Source organism: Planococcus citri, chromosome 2 (genome assembly GCF_950023065.1).
Source record: "Planococcus citri chromosome 2, ihPlaCitr1.1, whole genome shotgun sequence".
Taxonomy (NCBI): Eukaryota; Metazoa; Arthropoda; class Insecta; order Hemiptera; family Pseudococcidae; genus Planococcus; species Planococcus citri.
Genome location: NC_088678.1, coordinates 43993805 through 44011971, shown reverse-complemented (window position 1 = coordinate 44011971; position 18167 = coordinate 43993805). Strand labels below are relative to the sequence as shown.

Genomic DNA, 18167 nt, shown 5'->3' with positions numbered 1-18167 from the left:
AGGGCGGTATCTCAATTCAATTTTTGTAAACGGCAAAGTCAGATAGAAAGAGCATGCAAAAATACATCACCAGCCAAAATTTCCGATGCTAAAGTGCATTTTTCGATTTTTGGTAAATTTAAAAAAATCAAATCTGGGTCAAAAAGTGGAAAAATCAAAATTTTACCAAATTTACATACAAAACTTGAATTTTGTACATACCCCATTTTCGACTCCCCCTCCCTCTCCCCGGGAAACGGTTAGGAACTGTTTAGAATAATTTTGAGCAAACTGAAATTTCCAAAAACGTTACTAGAAGCTCCAAAACTGCTTCATATCCTGCATCTGCAATCGACTCGGAATGTCAAAAATAGGAGACAGCAAATTTTTCAAATCTTGGTGTTTTTTGGACGACTGGAATTTCCAAAATGTCACTGGAGGCTTTAGAACGGCTTGAAACTGCCTCCATTCGAATCAGCGTGTTAAAACTAGTATAGAACGAATTTTAAGGAAGCATTTTCATTCTGTTAAGCTTATTCTGTGGAAATAATTTCAACTTTAGAAAATCTGCTGAATGCTTCGGAACTACTCAAAACGGTTCGAAACGGTTTCCATTTGATTCGGGGTTCAAAAATGAGATGTAGGCCTATAACATGTTTTCAACATTTTCGGTAAATTTGATAAAATTTTTATTTTTTTTTATTTTTTGACTCAAATTTGATTTCCAAAAATTCTCCAAAAAATGCAGAAAAATGCACTTCAACCCCCGAAATTTTGACTGATGATATATTTTTGCATGTTCTTTCTATCTAGCTCTGTCCAACTCAAAAATTTTCGGCCAGGTTGAGAGTTGATTTAAAAAGTAAGTAATCTTCAACCAAAGAAATAGGTAATAATGAGTAAATACGTACACAACGCTACCACATGAGAATTGAACCTCGCAGAAAGCTGAAAACCATTGACCTCTCGAATCAAAACACCACGTTTGTCCCCATGAATGAAAATACAAGCCATTCTAGATTTATACCAACTTCTTCGTGAAAATGCCACAGAACAGATTTATGAAAAAGAATGTATCTGCTATTTCAGATAAATGTAGGGAATGTTTCGATAAAGAAATAGGACATACAACATTGACATTGCCATACCGGCTTATTCTAGAATGGCATTATCAGCCATAAAGAAGTCAAACAAGCTACAGTGACACGGTCTGCAGGAGTACCACCGCTTATATACATACATGCATTTTTACGCAGTCGATTATCATGAACAAAATTTACGAGAAAAATTGGCCAAAAATTAAGGGAGGATGATGGTTATACACACAAGATGAAGAGAAAAATCTGTATAGTTTTTCTTACCATCAACCTCATCAGTGCGAAGTTATGTTGCGAATTCCAACGTTGTTAAAAACACTTCCTTATTAAACCATCCACGTATAAATCATTCGTAACAATACCACTAAGACATCCTAATTAATCCGAAAAATTCCCAGCTACTGCTCTACCACAGACTAAGTTAAGGCTTAATTTTATAATTAGTTTTTATTTGTCGGCGCATCTTGCATACAGAGTGCTTGAAATGTATGCGAACACACATACATATACGAGTAGGTACCAAGATAAAAATACTGGTCAACGCAACCAGGTAGTCGCTATAAAAAGCTAACGTTAGATTTTCTTTCACTACGAGTAGGTATATATAGTATTTTAATATACCTACGTCTATTTTGCATATAATGTGTACAAAAATAGACGTAGAAAAAAAACAACGCGAATTGCTTCGAGGTACAGATAATTCCAGATTAATACCGTGTATCTTGGAATCTCTTCGTTTGAGAACAAAAAATTCACCAAGATGATGATTTTTAGGTGAATTAGAAGATTTATCGTACATTTGACCCGCTATCGATATCGATAGAAATTTCGGGAACTGGTTCCTTTTACGCGGCAACTTAGAATGAGCGAGTTAATTATTCACGATAAAAACGAGTTGAATTATCGTTCTAATTTTCAAAACTTTAAGACGAATATGGTCGTGATTTTCGTGTTTGTTATAATTTAATGCATAATAGATATTATTTACTGCGATAAAAATCGATACTGATTGATTGATGAATGGTTATAGTTCGGCAGATGGTATGAATAAAATCCTTTCAACTCTCATCTTTCCTGCAAAGAACCTCTGAAACATGATTTTTTCAACAAAAACATCATGGTGGAACATTTCATGGCATGTGACTAAAAATACAATTGAAGGGAGGGGGGCTGACAAAAACTCAAAATTAGAAAGTTTGGCGTCAAATTATTTGAAAAATGGTTACTTTTAAAAAATACGTAACATTTTGAGGAAAATACATAAATTTAAATACCTTTGACATTTATTGCTTTTCAATTGCTTCTAAAATTTGGTCAAAATCCAATTAAGTAATTTAAGATCTTACAACCAGAAACCGACGCACTCGCAAAAATTACAATCAACCCTCTCTTTCTTTCCACCCTCTCCTCCTGTGAGTGTTGAACGGAAAACGGCGATTTTTTTTTGTATTCATTCTACAGCAGAAATCCGCCAAAGAGAAAAATTTTTAATACAAAAAAACACAGAAAAAATGATCCAAAGTAGTTTTTTTTGACATTTTCACGGTTTTTGAAGTTTTAGGAAATGATTTTCTAATTGAAATTATATTATTTTCATGATTTTTATAGAAAGAAACGCGAATTTTTCTGAATGCAGTTCCTTCTGAAATTCTTGAGAGTTTTTCATTTTTTTAAGGGGGGGGGGGCTTTTTCATGGCGATTTTTGTAAAAATAAAATTGAAAACTGAAAATGTAAACAATAAAAACTGCAATTATAAAATAATGTACTCATCATTGAAACCTTCGAAAATGAAATGGAAAATTCCAAAAATCTAAAAACGAAATGAAAAACTAAAAATATTGAAAAAGTCAAACTAGAAAAATAAAACCAAAAACCAAAAATGAAATTCAAAATTTTAAAAACAAAAATTAAACTACAAACTGAAATTGTAAAAAAAATGAAATCTGAAAAATGAAATCAGACATTGAAAAGGAAAATATACTGATGAAATTTCATACATTATTTTTAAAAATGACAAAAAAGTCATCAAAACATGAAGGTGCTGGAACTGCATAAAATGTTGTTAAAACATCATTAAAACTTATCAATAAAAAACGCTTAAAAAAACATTAAAATCGTCCAAAATTACCTAAAATTGATGAAATTTCGGAAGAATTCATCAAAATTGAGAAAAATTGAAACAAAATATTGCGAAAGCATGTTAAAAATAACTTTGAAAACACAAAAAATTGCAAAAAGTCGATGAAAGTCCAAATTCAGCAAAAGTTGCATAAAGCAGCGTTAAAACTTGTTATGGTATAAAAAACAATTTAAAATGATTAAAAATTGAAGTATAAGTATCCCAGATTTTCAGTAAAATTTTATGAAAATTGCATATCTAAATTACTGAACAATTCTAATGAATAGGTACCTACTCAATTGATTAACCTTTGTTAAAGTTGAATAAATGGGCAGAAATGGCACGAATCAGTAAAATGAGCACAAAATGACAGAAGATTTCTCGAAATTGATGAAATTTTAGCAACATTGAGGTAAACTTGACAACAATTGCTTGAAACATTATTTAATGTTGATAAAGTATCTCAAAATTTGAGTAAAATGCTGCAAAAATCAAAAGTAATGTAGTCCGATGAAGACAAAGGAGAAGCAAAATGATTCGACTCATAATTGATACGAATCAACAATCACGCGAATCATAATAGATCACGAAACACGTCCAGAAAAATAATTTGAATCGTCTCCAGCCTTTGTCCTGATCAGATGAAAGTACACTGAAATGTTGCTTTGCAAATAATAAGATTTCACCCTCATTCCAAAACCAAAATATCAGCACTCCTATCGATGCCCACCAACTCACCGAACCACCTTGTATGAAAATATCTTGGTAACCAGCCTCAGCCTTGATGCAGTGATGTAACATGGGGATAATCGCCCTCGTGAAATAAGGCTTTTCTTCAACCTTTTAAACGTACAATTAGGTAAATATACTCGACTGTAACGACGTAATCGAGAAAGCGAACAACAAGATTCTGCGGTATATACAATTCGAGATAATTTAGTAATGTTAATAAAAGGTTTTAAACGTGTAGGAATTACACACACACACATGGTATAGAATATGTGAACGTTATTCATAATTGCAGTATACTTGTCCCTTTTGTTAACCTTTTAATTATTGCTCTTTTTAAACTGTTTAACAAAGAGTACCATAACGCAGACGCAATACGGGCCGATGGCCGGTATTATTATCATTTAGCAAATCGTAATCAATGCGTATAAAAAGTGAACCTCATGCACCAGGTCGTAGTATCAACTCTTTCTATGCGGCGATTTTATCTCGTACGAATGGTCCAGCTCCAGCTCCAGCCTATGAGTTGAGTACCTATCTCGTCCAATACAAACTGGCCGCCGGCGTTGGCCGGTGTAAATCGAGTTCCTTGCTCGTACACTCGAAGGTTATACCTGCTTTTTCGTCACTTTCTTATTTATCGGTCACTTCACGCACGATTCTAACATTATAACTAATTCGACGACGACCGACGACCGACGACGACGACGACGGTGCACGCGGAGCCATTAACCTTTTTCATAATTAACGCGTCTGTTTTTAAGAAGCGAGAGAGACGCGATGTTTTGGCGATGTATTTTTATCGTACAAATTTTCATCCCATTGAAGAATTTTCCGCTCAAGAGCTACCCTGCCTAGAAGGATTTTCCTTAACAACATTACTCTTCCATTAAAAAATAGAAGCGAAAAAAGGTTATAATACCAACATCGACGAAGCGACGTGCACTTTCCGAGTTTATCGACTCGAAATTTTGGTCGAACCGAGCGTTTTCTCGTTTAATTTTTCGACTTAATTTAATTACAAAACAAATAAGAAAACCGAATAGATGTTTTTCGAGGTAGATTGTCTTTTTATGTTTTTGAATAGTCGTCGACCTCCTCAAACGTTGCTCGCCACTTCGTCCTATATACGTATAGCTCGACGCAATAACCGAATCTCGATGCAATTCAATTCATTTTTACTCTTTTTTCTCTCCTCTCTGTTCTTCGTTTTCTTTCGAGAGAACCGACATCTTCGAAAACGTAACGCTGGAATTTTATGTTTTTTAAGTGATTCAATTAAAAGTTTTATTTACCAGCAATCAACGTAGATTTACCGTATCTATTCACCTGGTACACAGCCAAAGCTCTATGGTCTTATACGTTTTCTGCTTGTTTCTTTATGAACCTTTAAATAAAATTAAATTACAATTGATGTTTCATACTCGGTCTTGTGCTGTTGTACGTGTTCGCAGTAATTTGAAAATACGAGATATTTTATACATGTTTGAATTTCGCAATATTTGCCTCGGTAGTTCGCTCTCGTTAAGGTTAATCGCGACAAATTGAGCGAATTTTTATACCTCTGTTAAAAGAAACAAAACAAGAAGGGAAAGCGAGCAGGGGGAGTGAATCGCTAAGATATATGCCCACACAGTTTTCGGAATTATGTTCGTACGAAACAGAAAATTACCGCAGTCTCGGGCTAAAAATTAAGTACCACAGACGAAGAAATGAACCAGTGTGAAATCTTAATTCTGAGATTTAACCGTTTGAAAGTTTGAAATGTCATCATTTTCTTCAAGTTTAAACTATGTTTCATTCAAGGACATCACATAAAATCATCCATCTCGTGACTTGCTCTTTCTTTGCATTTTTTTTTCGTCGTTGAAATGAATGGAATACTGAATTATAATCCATAGAAAATCACGTTATACTCTGCTGTAGAAAAATGTTCAAATTTGAAAACTAAAGCAATAATTTCTTCGACTTGAAAAAATTTAGAACCATAGTAATCGAAGAAATGAAAAATTGTCGTTGGCCTTAGATACTGAATTATGAAAAAAATTTTGAAGTCGATTTGTGACGAAAAATATGAAATTATAGAAACTGAATACTGGGTCATTCCACGTCAATTGAACCAAGAAGTGGTAGGGGGGTACGGCGATTTTTTTGAAATTTTTCTTGTGGAAAGACCTTCCGAAGGGATGACCAATCGTGCAAATCGCAACCCTCTAGCCCATTTTTAAAGGCAGCCAGGGAGTGTCAAAGTTTTCAGTGATCCTAAAATATCATCCATTTCAGCAGTGGATTACTCAATAACCGCGATACCTACCAAAATCGAACTTTTTCTAATAGTAAGGGGTTTTGAAAGGCTTTTTGGTGATATCATCAAAATCAGTGTTGCCACTTTTTTCCGTACAAAAAATCAGCTCAAAAAGTTTCGAAACGTAGTTTTTATATCGTTCCGACTCTCAAAAATTCTGAAAAAAATATATTATGGACAACCTTTCATGCTGAACAACATAATTAAAAAATTGGGATGGTAACATGTTGCGAAGTCGATTTAAAAACATTTCAAGTTTACAAAAAAATACTATTTTTTGATTTAAAACTTTAAAAAAGGTTTTGATAGGTGAAGTTGACCCATTTGACCCCTATTTTTACGTATCTGTCGAAAAAGTTGAAAACCCCCTTTCACTCGATGATGAAATGAACTCCTCACAAAAAAATCAAAATTCGAAAAAATTCAATTTTCAATTTCAAACATCAAAGAAAATTTAAATTTATTCAGTTGTGTTATTTTGACCTCTTTCTGGCGTATTTCATGAAAAAGTTAATAAAAATTACACTCACAACAAAAAAATAAAAATTTGTTCATTTTTTGAATCTTTTCGAATTTTGATTTTTTTGTGAAGAAGTCATTTCATCGAGTGAAAGGGTTTTTTCAACTTTTTCGACAGATACGTAAAAATAGGGGCCAAATGGGTCAACTTTACCTATCAAAACTTTTTTTCAAGTGGTAAATCAAAAATAAATAGCATTTTTTCGCAAACTTAAAATTTTTTAAATCGACTCAATTGCAACATGTTACCATCTTAATTTTTTAATATGTTGTTCAGCATAAAAAGTTGTCCATAATATATATTTTTTAGAATTTTTGAGAGTCGGAACGATATGAAAACTACGTTTTGAAACTTTTTGAGCTAATTTTTTGTACGAAAAAAAGTGGCAACATTGAATTTTATGATATCATCAAAAAGCCTTTTAAAACCCCTAACTATTAGAAAAAGTTCCATAATTTCAAAAAAAATCGCCAAACCCCCCCAACCACTTCTTGGTCCAATTGACATGGAATTTGCCCTACTACTTCATCCAATGTTCAGCTAAACAAATCAAATAATGAGTGAATCGCTGAAAACTTGAAAAATCTCTGGGAAGATCAAAACTTAGCAATAATTACTAAATAACCCTAAATGCAATAACACTCGTAAATTCACAACTTTTGTCATTTGTTTAATGGACGACTTCCTAAAAAAAGCTCTCGATAAAAAAAATAAAAACATTATTCGATGATTTGAGCTGCACAAGTTTGAAAATTATATTCTAAACAAAAAAAAAAATATTCACAATTTCACGTGAAAAAAAACTGACTTCAGAGAAACGTTTTTCGGCTGTTACAAAGTGAAATATTAAAAAGTAAATTACACATCAAGTATTCATGTTTTCCAAGACAGAAATTCAGCAATTTAAAACAGAAGATTTGATTAACTTTTAATAAAAAAAGACGCCGAGTGCAGGATGAATATTTTCATTAGTCAAACCTACCTACTCACATTACTTTTGATTTTATACCGAAATAAAACGAAAAGGAAACCCCTAGGAAAACGTTAACGTAAAGAAAATAGAACTTCGTTAATTTACGAAAAATTCGCATTTACGTATAGCAATGCATTCGAATGAAAGCCCACAACACAAAGGTATAAGTTCTCGTATGACGCTGGCGACAAGTCATTCACAACTTTAAATATAACATACCAGATAAGGTTCTAAATACTTAATTCGTTTGAGCACCGGTGTCAATGTCGACCAACTGTCCGAGTATTTTGTTCATTTTTTACTACCGGACATCGAATAAAAGAATGTTTTTCATTATTTTCGGCTGCACGAGGCAGGCGTCTTCGCAGTTGTTTTTTTAATCGTTTATCTTCGTGTGTATAAGGTTGAGTCATTGTTCGATGACTTTTAACCTTAATCGTCTCATTCAGAAGCATACCTACGTAAACGCGTGTAGTGAAAAAGACACGAGTAAATAGTAAAACGACGCTACGCCGATGAAATTTTAAAATTAATTAATCTCGAATTACTCGATCTCGCGGACTTGTCATTTTGCAAAACTGTCGACAGATTTGTATTATTTGAAAGATCATCTTGCAAAGGTAGAGAGGTGCTATGTAGGCCTATGTATAGAGTTGCACGAGATTACATAACGCGTTTGTCTTGGTATGGTAGATATAAATACATAGTATCTATTCACACACACACACATCAACTCGGAGCGCGAATATACATAATTACTATATACGAAGCGCGAGGAAAAATCCCACCTTGTACATATTAATGAGCGAAGGGATCGTTGTTCGTTGGTTAAAGAATAACGCCGTGTAGAGCAATATTACAAAATGCTTTTATCTTTTCATACAGACTATGTTATAACAATGCAGACTAGACAAACAGACACTGGCTTAATCTATTATTCAAGCCTATTTTTAATAATCATTTGGCACGGATAATTGAAGCTTAAGCTTTATTACCAAAGTCGTGTCGATGAGGCTGTCCAACGTGTTGTCGTTTTTCAATAATATAACCTTTTTTGTCGAGGTGCACGCTGCATCGCCTCTGCAAAATTATTATAAGTGGCATCCATCGCCGCCGCCGCGACTCGACTATCCGATCAAATAGCGTTACGACGCTGATAATACAACATAATTATAACTACAGTACTCGGTTATTTGAAAAATATACTACTTTTCGGTGTATTTTAAAAGATCGTAAATTGATGTCATAATCTTCCAACAAGTTACACAAATTTAAAAACAATTTGTAACACTTGATACTTGATTCGTTCAACCTCGCTTATCTAATTCTTGGACATTTGTTTTGTTTTGCGTAGAAATCGACAGTACGACGATGACGACGAATTTACAACTTGCAATTGGATGGAATACGTATTAGTAGTGGTACTATCATGTTCGCTATTAGTCGCAGCTCTAATTCTAATACTATTCTGGACCTTATATTTCCAAAAAGGATTTGCTTGGCATGAAGAACCAGAAAAGCAATTCAACTTACATCCAACCCTTATGGTGACCGGTTTTATAACAATCAGCGGATTTTGTAAGTTCATGGTATCGTTTGTGTTTTCTAAACATATTAGATACATCTAATCTGTAATAAGTATGCAAATACGACTACGGTCACACGCTAATGATGAATTTTACTTGATTGATGCAGCGATGCTGTTGTACAGAATAAGTCGATGCTGCAGGCATATTTTCGTGAAACTGTTCCACACGATTTTCCATATATTGGCCATCCCATGCATTGGTTTGGGATTTTTCGCAGTTTTCGACAAGAAAATGTTGTCTGGAGAAACACACTTCTATACTCTACACAGCTGGATGGGTTTAGTAACGATGGGCATGTTTGCTTTACAGGTATGAGTACACTCAAGTTACAACGTGTTCGTTTACTGGTTTACTTACCCAAAACCTAAAATTAACAAACGTAGAATTTAGATGATTTACGATGAATAACTATTTGGGAGAGAGAAAGATCATAATACTTACGTCCATGAAGTTCGAGCTAACATGGGTGTAAAAGATAACAGCAACACCAGAAGATGAGTTATGATTATGACTAATGGAGTCCTAATCTTATTACTCCGTACACGTGATTCGCGAAAAATAGTGTTCGCATACGTCAAATATGACTCATGATGCAAATTTAAATCAATTTTGTCCATTAATTGTACGTATATTGTTTAAATTGAAAAAAAAAACTCACTCGAAGTACCGAAAAAGCACGCGCAAAACTCAATTTTTGATGTTGATGGTGTCAGTTTGTTGACATCAATCGAAAAACGATAAGAAAACGATTCAGGGAAGCCGGAAGGAAGACACGAAAAAAAAATATTTAATTCAGTGCTGCCAACATAGACATGAAATGATGAATTTTTTTTAATTAAATTTTTTTTAAATAAAAGAAAAGGCCGAAAAGGGATGATGGAGCCGCAGAGTGTCTACCTGGATTGCTTGGAAGGGGAAGCTGGAGGATTGAATGGAAGGATGGGTGATTTCAGATTTGATTCTGTTAAATCATGTTTTAAATTTCGTCTAGATCCATTTCGTTTTCGAGCTCTGAATTCTGAATAGTGAATGATGAATCGTGAATTGAGGAGGTGGATAGCAAAACGCAATAACTCCAAAATTACGAAAATTGAGTTTGATATCTATCCTTATGTAAAATTCAACGGGGAATCCATTCCCGGTGTCAGATTTTGTCCATCAGTTGAATATCATAGCGCAATCGAGGAAAACAAGTCTGATTTTAGAGCTAAATGCATTGAAAAATGAGATTTTGTTTGCAAAACGCAATAACTCCACTACTTTTTATACATTTCAGTTGCGCAGATGTGGTAACACTGTTTTTTTTTCATCGGGTGGGTACTGAAAATCGTTGGGTAGGAGTTACTTAAAAAAATGGTGCTTTCGTTGCCACTCTCTGAATGCTATATCACACACAGGAATTGTTTGAATTTGACATTCCAGTTTTTCAATTGTTTTTTATCGAAAATTCTCGATTAAACATCAATTTTTTCAAATAAAAAATACGTTTTTTTGCAGAAAAACACCAAAAAAAAAATTTTGCGTTCAAAACGCAATAACTTTTTTTTCTTTTCCTCACTGTGCTTACCCAGGTGACCGAAATTTTGAAATTGAGTGGAAATTTTATTTGTGGCACCTTCCCCTTTCATTTGACACCAATTTCGGAACTCGACCCCCCACCCTTCCCCTCCTGACAATTTTTCCTAATTTCCCAAAAAAACCAAAAATGGAGTTATTGCGTTTTGCTATCCACCTCCTCAATTATTGAATAGTGGAGAGGTTTTGAATTTTGATCAATAATTTACATTTTTATTCTTTAATAATCAAAGGTCAAATTAACAATTTGCAGAGATATCTTATCCATTTTGCATTTTCCTATTTTTAAATCGCGTTACGCAAAGTACATTTTAGGACTTGGGAGTTGGGAGGCATAAAATTAAAATGAACAATAAAGGTTTAATATTTAGGTCGAAGAGCCTCCCTGACGAAAATCAAAAATGTACCAAACAAACTGAAAGCTGAGACCGGTCTCAAAAATTGAGGCTTGAGAAGTTGAGACCAGTATTTTGAACACTAAACACTACACGTCTTCCAATAAAATTCGCATGTGCTGCTTTATTAAAAGTAAAACTCAGCGAATGTCCCAAAATTTTAAAGAACTTTTGGCAGAGAAAACTAGTGAGTACCTAATTCTAAATGATATCAAATTGTAGCATTTTTTGAGCTGATTCCAAATATCTAGGTCTCTGCCGAACCTTAAGTGCTTCCAAAGCATTTTCATTTTTCAAAGACCCAGCAAATGGATTCAAAAAGAGAGTGCCAAAAATTTTTAATTTTCGCGAGTACCATAAAAGCCATATAACTGAGTTGAAACACATTTTAAAGCATATACGTATTACGTTCCAAAATGAGAAAATCTAGTTGGGGACTATGTAGGAACAATATCAAATTGAAGACAGTTTTTTTTTTAAATTTCTGCCTTGTACAACAATTTTCCTTTATTGCTCTGCTTGTTCCGAATCTGTTGCTTACTTATTATCATTTATCGTCACCTTTTGGACTCTTCAGCTCACCTGCAGTGCCAATCTGCGTGCCATACTCTAACCAATCTGTAAAGAATCGACCTCGATCGCCAATATAACTCCATTCATCACGACAGAATTTTTCTTATCGGTAATTACAGCAATGATTTTATGACAATAATTCGTAAATACTCGTGCAAGTTGGTGTGTTAGTAGGAAAAACGATTAGCTAGGTATACCTATAACGTTGTCGTTTTGCACGTCAAAGTCAAACGCATTTCGTCATGGTAGGACGAGAACACCATCAATGATAACAGTATATAAAACGTAAAAAGTTAGGTAGGTACTATATGCGATAGATATTTAACTCGTACATTTGTATTTAGCTCTCCTCATCCTCATAGGATAAGCGTTACTTCTTTTTTAACGGATGCGGTTTTTTCAACTATTGTTTCCGTTACAGCCTCTTCCGTAATAATTCGTTGAAAACGGATGATGGCATATCAATTTCAACGAGTACCTACTTTTTATGACGAATAGACTCGGATAATGTTGCAATTTTCCATTCCTGCTATAAACAAAATTTCATTCGAATAAAAAATTCTACCACGGGGAAGTTTCATTCTGAAAATTTTGACTTTTTAGAGCGGGCAAATAGCGGTTTTAAAAAGGAAAAAATTGGCACATCAATTTTTTCTTCGGGAATGTGTTCGGATGGACCCTCTGAACCACCAAAAAAAAGCCGACTCTCCTATCCCTGGAGGAAAATTTTTTAGGGGGCTGAAACCGGTTCCGATTCACGTTTTTTGCGTTTTACTCCGTAAATATTAGGTTTTTGAGAAAAACTACCATGACGAAAAATGTTCCCCTTTCAATTCTCGACAATTTGATGCTACGCTCGATATCCATTGCTCAAGGGGGGTGTCCAAAAAAAGGGGTGGAAAGAGTAGGTGTTTCAAAAAAGGTCAGTCCAATAAATTAATCAAAATTACCACTTAAAATCATTCGTTTTGGCTCAAATTTTTTTTACAAAGTCTACTCACCCAACTACTAATCAAACTATCGTTGGTTTGTCTTCAACCCTCCTCGGGGGTTCGTGAGGGTTGCTTGATTTTTCAAGTAACACACTACTGAATCATATATTTGAAAAACAAATCTGGACGTGCGATATATCGAATAGTATGTTTTCGAGGTCGCTGAATACGAATATGAACTCATTTTTTGCATACAACCCCTCAAAGCCCCTCTGTGCCCCAAAATGGGGGTCAAAATTTTGAAAAATCGTGAAAAGTCGAGTGATATATCGAATGGTACGTTTTCGAGGTCGCCGAGTGCGAATATGAACTTATTTTTAGGGTCCCACCCCCCAATGTCCCTCTGTGCCCCAAAATGAGGGTGAAAATTTTGAAAAATCGTGAAAAGTCGAGTAATATATCGAATTGCATGTTTTAAAAGTCGCTGAGCACGAATATGACCTTATTTTTTGGGCCCAACCCCGCACAGCTCCCAACTGCTCCCAAAAAATACCAAAATTTTGAAAAAATGTGAAAAGTCGAGTGACATATTGAATGGTGTGTTTTCGAAATCACTTTTTTCCTGCTCTACTTACGATCCCTCAAAATCCCCTTACGCCCACTAAATAGGATAAAATTTCGAAAAGTCACCAAAACGCCCCCCAAATAGGATAAAATTTCGAAACGTCACCAAAAAACGTGTAATACGTCGAATAGTATGTTTTCAAGATCGCTGAATACGACTACAGACTCATTTTTATTATTTCACTCATTTTACTATTCGAACGTCTTATACTAACGCCACAAAATTATCCTCAATGTCTTTAGTAGGTAAAATGTCAATCTTCTTGTCTATCTCAGTGTTTTCATTTCGATTGTTTTCCTGTAAAGTTTTCGATTTCATTTTTTACAGTAGACTCCCAATTATCCGACTTTCAGGTTATCCGACTCACTTTTCGCATTATCCGACCCACCAAGGTCGGATAATCCAAAAAACATCTAATTTTTGATTTTGGAGTGTAAATAATGATGCAGGATTCAGCATTTTGTATTCTAACAGTGTTATTTTCCTTGAAATCGATCCAACTTATCTCAAAAAATTATAATTTGAGTCAGTATTTCATTGTCTTATGTACAAAAGTACGTTATTTTTGTTTATTAGATATTTTTTCGATTCTTTGTTCCTGTTTTGAGCCAAAACTTGATTTTCTGAATGAAAGCTTGTCGTCACAAGCTTATGCACTTCATTTTTACGCTTAAAACATCAATTTTGGATTATCCGACTTTTTTGATATCCGACCCACCTTACACCCCCGATTAGGTCGGATAATCGGGAGTCTACTGTATTGGCTACCAATCGAAAACAAAATGAAATCATTTTTTTTTTATGTAAGAAAACATCGAAAATTAGTAGTTCGTAGTTCGTGTTTTTTAAAAAAAAACATGCCATTCGATATATCAGTCGACTTTTCACGAGTTATCAAAATTTTGACCTTAATTTTGAGGCACAGAGGGGCTTTGCGGGGCTGTAGGCAAAAAATAAGTTCATATTCGTACTCAGCGATTTCGAAAACATACCATTCAATATGTCACTCGACTTTTCACATTTTTTCAAAATTTTGGTATTTTTTGGGGGCAGTTGGGAGCTGTGCGGGGTTGGGCCCAAAAAATAAGGTCATATTCGTGCTCAGCGACTTTTAAAACATGCAATTCGATATATCACTCGACTTTTCACGATTTTTCAAAATTTTCACCCTCATTTTGGGGCACAGAGGGACATTGGGGGGTGGGACCCTAAAAATAAGTTCATATTCGCACTCGGCGACCTCGAAAACGTACCATTCGATATATCACTCGACTTTTCACGATTTTTCAAAATTTTGACCCCCATTTTGGGGCACAGAGGGGCTTTGAGGGGTTGTATGCAAAAAATGAGTTCATATTCGTATTCAGCGACCTCGAAAACATACTATTCGATATATCGCACGTCCAGATTTGTTTTTCAAATATATGATTCAGTAGTGTGTTACTTGAAAAATCAAGCAACCCTCACGAACCCCCGAGGAGGGTTGAAGACAAACCAACGATAGTTTGATTAGTAGTTGGGTGAGTAGACTTTGTAAAAAAAATTTGAGCCAAAACGAATGATTTTAAGTGGTAATTTTGATTAATTTATTGGACTGACCTTTTTTGAAACACCTACTCTTTCCACCCCTTTTTTTGGACACCCCCCTTGAGCAATGGATATCGAGCGTAGCATCAAATTGTCGAGAATTGAAAGGGGAACATTTTTCGTCATGGTAGTTTTTCTCAAAAACCTAATATTTACGGAGTAAAACGCAAAAAACGTGAATCGGAACCGGTTTCAGCCCCCTAAAAAATTTTCCTCCAGGGATAGGAGAGTCGGCTTTTTTTTGGTGGTTCAGAGGGTCCATCCGAACACATTCCCGAAGAAAAAATTGATGTGCCAATTTTTTCCTTTTTGCCGCTGCTTTTTTACGTTATTTTCCCGCTCTATTTTTGAGGGTTAAAAAAAATCAATGATATACAGTCGCTTTCTCCGCGTGTTAGTCGTCGTAAAAAGCTGCCATATAGAGCTACAGTTATATACTTATAGCTTGCTTGATGACGCTTAAACTGCGTATCATCGATGACACAGAATTCACTTCGATTGTCAAAATTCCAATAATAACATGGAAATTCGATTACGGTGTTTTACGCTCCGTTAGATTTTAAAATTGGCGAAGTGTCTCAGATAAATTACTAATGTTTTCGAGGCGTCCAATGTTTCAAAACGAAATAGTAAAATTAGACGTGCCTTGAACTTGTAAAGTATTTACGAATAGCACGTGATTGGGAAAATTGATTTTAGTCGCTAGGTATTCGTGAAGAATTTAAATGATTGGTAGTCTAGCGGTTGAGGTTTGAACTTTTCCCTCTCTTTTCTCTTTCCATGCCACAAACGTGTATTGACAACTAAATATTAGTATTTGAAATGCGAATTACATATATTTCGTGGTAAATGGACTAGTATATAGGCTTGTTGGAAAGGTGTAGCATGGAGAAGTTAAAACGTCTAATTATTGTTCACCGCATCTTGTTCCAAATAGGTAGGCAAGGCACTACCTATGCCATGCCCAACCAAGTATACCTACCTAGTACCTACATAGGTACTTGTATGAGTAAAAAAGCACGTGTGCGCGCGGAAGCGATACAACGTGCAAGCATCTTTCTCTCTCTCACACCTAACGCAGATTGGAATGTATTTGTAATTTTAAAAATCGACTTATAAATTATTTTTCATTGCAGTTTGTCTTCGGATTCTTCAGCTTCTTAGTACTGCTGTGCTGTGAAGGTGCTACGGCAGCCTGCAGAGCAGCTTTTGTTCCAATTCACGCTTCCTTCGGTACTACCATATTCATGCTAGCAGTGGCTACAAGTTTGACCGGACTGACTCAAAAAACGTGGAAATTATTCGCGTACGTATTAAAAATCAAACAAGTTTTCATTTTTATTTCAAATAAAATAAATTATATCTACAAGTTGCGAAAGTTTATCACAATTAGATACCCGCAACGACGAGAAACGACCCATATAAATCTTTTTTGTTTTATATCTGTAATCGATATCGCGCTACAGTGAACAAATCTCAAATTCTAACCGACAAAAAAGTAAATTTTCCTAACCGATAAAATTTATGCAACGTCATAAAACTTAAGTATCCGAAATGTTGGTGCTTTCCAAAAGCGTAAATCTTCTATAAGCGCATAGTTTTTATGACGATTTTGAGGTTCAGCCTTGAGACAATAATTTAAAAGCGTATTTTAGATCAAATGAAGCATTATTGTAAGGGCTCTATCGCCATATATGGTGCTTAAAAGCTTTAGCAGCCGGATCAAATGGTCGTATTGGTGGAAACTTATTGTGTGAAATTTTAATTTCAGCTCCGATCAAATTATGCTAACTGACGAAACATTGGTGGTCAATATACTCGCAATGGTTTTAATTGCATCGGCCATTATGGCCGCCTATATACTTTCACGAATCGATTTTAAATACCATGATCGAATATTAGTACACAGTGAAGATGATATATAATTTTATACCTACTATGTTTTAAAAATACTGTTGCCTATCTCATAAGCGTTCACACTTTAATTTTCACATCATTTAACGATGACTAAGGCACACGGTTAAAATACTTTTTTTTTTGTTCAAACATGTGTTAATTCTTCTATTAATTTAACGGTATAATTTATTACTAATTAAGTGTTCGTATGTACTTAACAGTACACAAAGCATATACGTATGTTACATATACGTATTTACCTAGATGTATACTTACGATAGTTTTAGTTCTGCGTTTGCAAGTTGATCGCTTAATCAAAGTTCCTAACGTCGGAAAACTTTCAAATTTCAGTCATCAATTCCTAATTTTGTATGACTTTCACCGTGAATTTTAATCCGCCAAAATTTACTAATCGACCATAAAACAGAATTGTAACAATTAAAGCGAAAGAAATTCATATAGCGAGCTGCCTCTGCTTAGCTTAATAGGTTGAGCAAATCACCACTTATTTAATATTATGTACTTGGCAACATTAGATCTAGATCTTTTTATTTCAAACGAAAGATATGTACCTACCTACCATAGTCAAGTACATATAGATACAGAGAGAGATATCCACTCTAATTAGGTGAAAATTATTTGCATGGTTTAAGACTACGGTACACACAGATAGGTACAGTTTTTTTTTTTTTTTTTTTTTTTTTTTTTTATCAATTTTCATTTGTAATTACACGTTTGACTCATGTTTGCTTTACATGCTGTTGAAACATGCAATCAAATTCTCGTAATGGTAATAATACTACGATTATACGATCTGTAAATCTATTTGTACGTATTTTGTGTGGTTCTTCAGCCAGTTAATCAAACACATACAGGTCATGAATGAGTGAAATCCGAGATAGCAACGAACTTTAAAGAATGAAGTTTGATTTAAGTACCTACCAATGTACTTGCTTTATGCTACGCTGGAGAACGATATAAACATACTAATGAGCGATGACAAATTATAAATTGATGACTTTCGGTTTCTCTTTCGTATATTCTACTGGGCTTTTCATCTCGAAAATTTCAAAATGTACCCAAATTATTTTCTAATTTTCGTCTTATAAAGCACAAGGCTGGATGAGCGCATTAGTATCTATCTGACAATATGGGATTGAACAATTGTTGACCTGAATTTCGTCACAAAACTTCACTTTTCTTATTACCGGCATTGAATACATAGGTACCTACGAGAAACGGTATTGTTGAATCTCTGGCTCGGATGATGAG

At 34.5% G+C, this 18167-nt stretch overlaps 1 protein-coding gene and 1 long non-coding RNA gene across 3 annotated transcripts in view; one reads left to right on the top strand and one right to left on the bottom strand.

Moving 5' to 3' along the window:
• nemy (no extended memory) overlaps nucleotides 1–18167 on the top strand; it is an 85499-nt gene that overhangs the window by 65393 nt on the left and 1939 nt on the right. Inside the window, exons 3-6 of one of the 2 annotated variants that reach the window (XM_065350441.1) lie at nucleotides 9078–9301; nucleotides 9419–9621; nucleotides 16136–16305; nucleotides 16771–17609. In XM_065350441.1, the coding sequence (XP_065206513.1) occupies nucleotides 9078–9301; nucleotides 9419–9621; nucleotides 16136–16305; nucleotides 16771–16924 (751 nt within the window). In that variant the 3' untranslated portion in view covers nucleotides 16925–17609. Of the gene's footprint in view, nucleotides 1–9077; nucleotides 9302–9418; nucleotides 9622–16135; nucleotides 16306–16770; nucleotides 17610–18167 lie in introns of those variants that run through there. The other variant, XM_065350440.1, reaches the window with a different exon arrangement.
• On the bottom strand, nucleotides 9421–10026 carry LOC135835931 (uncharacterized). The gene is made up of 2 exons (XR_010556976.1): nucleotides 9754–10026; nucleotides 9421–9676 (listed from the first exon to the last, which is right to left on the bottom strand). It is a non-coding gene; the product is annotated as an uncharacterized LOC135835931 (long non-coding RNA).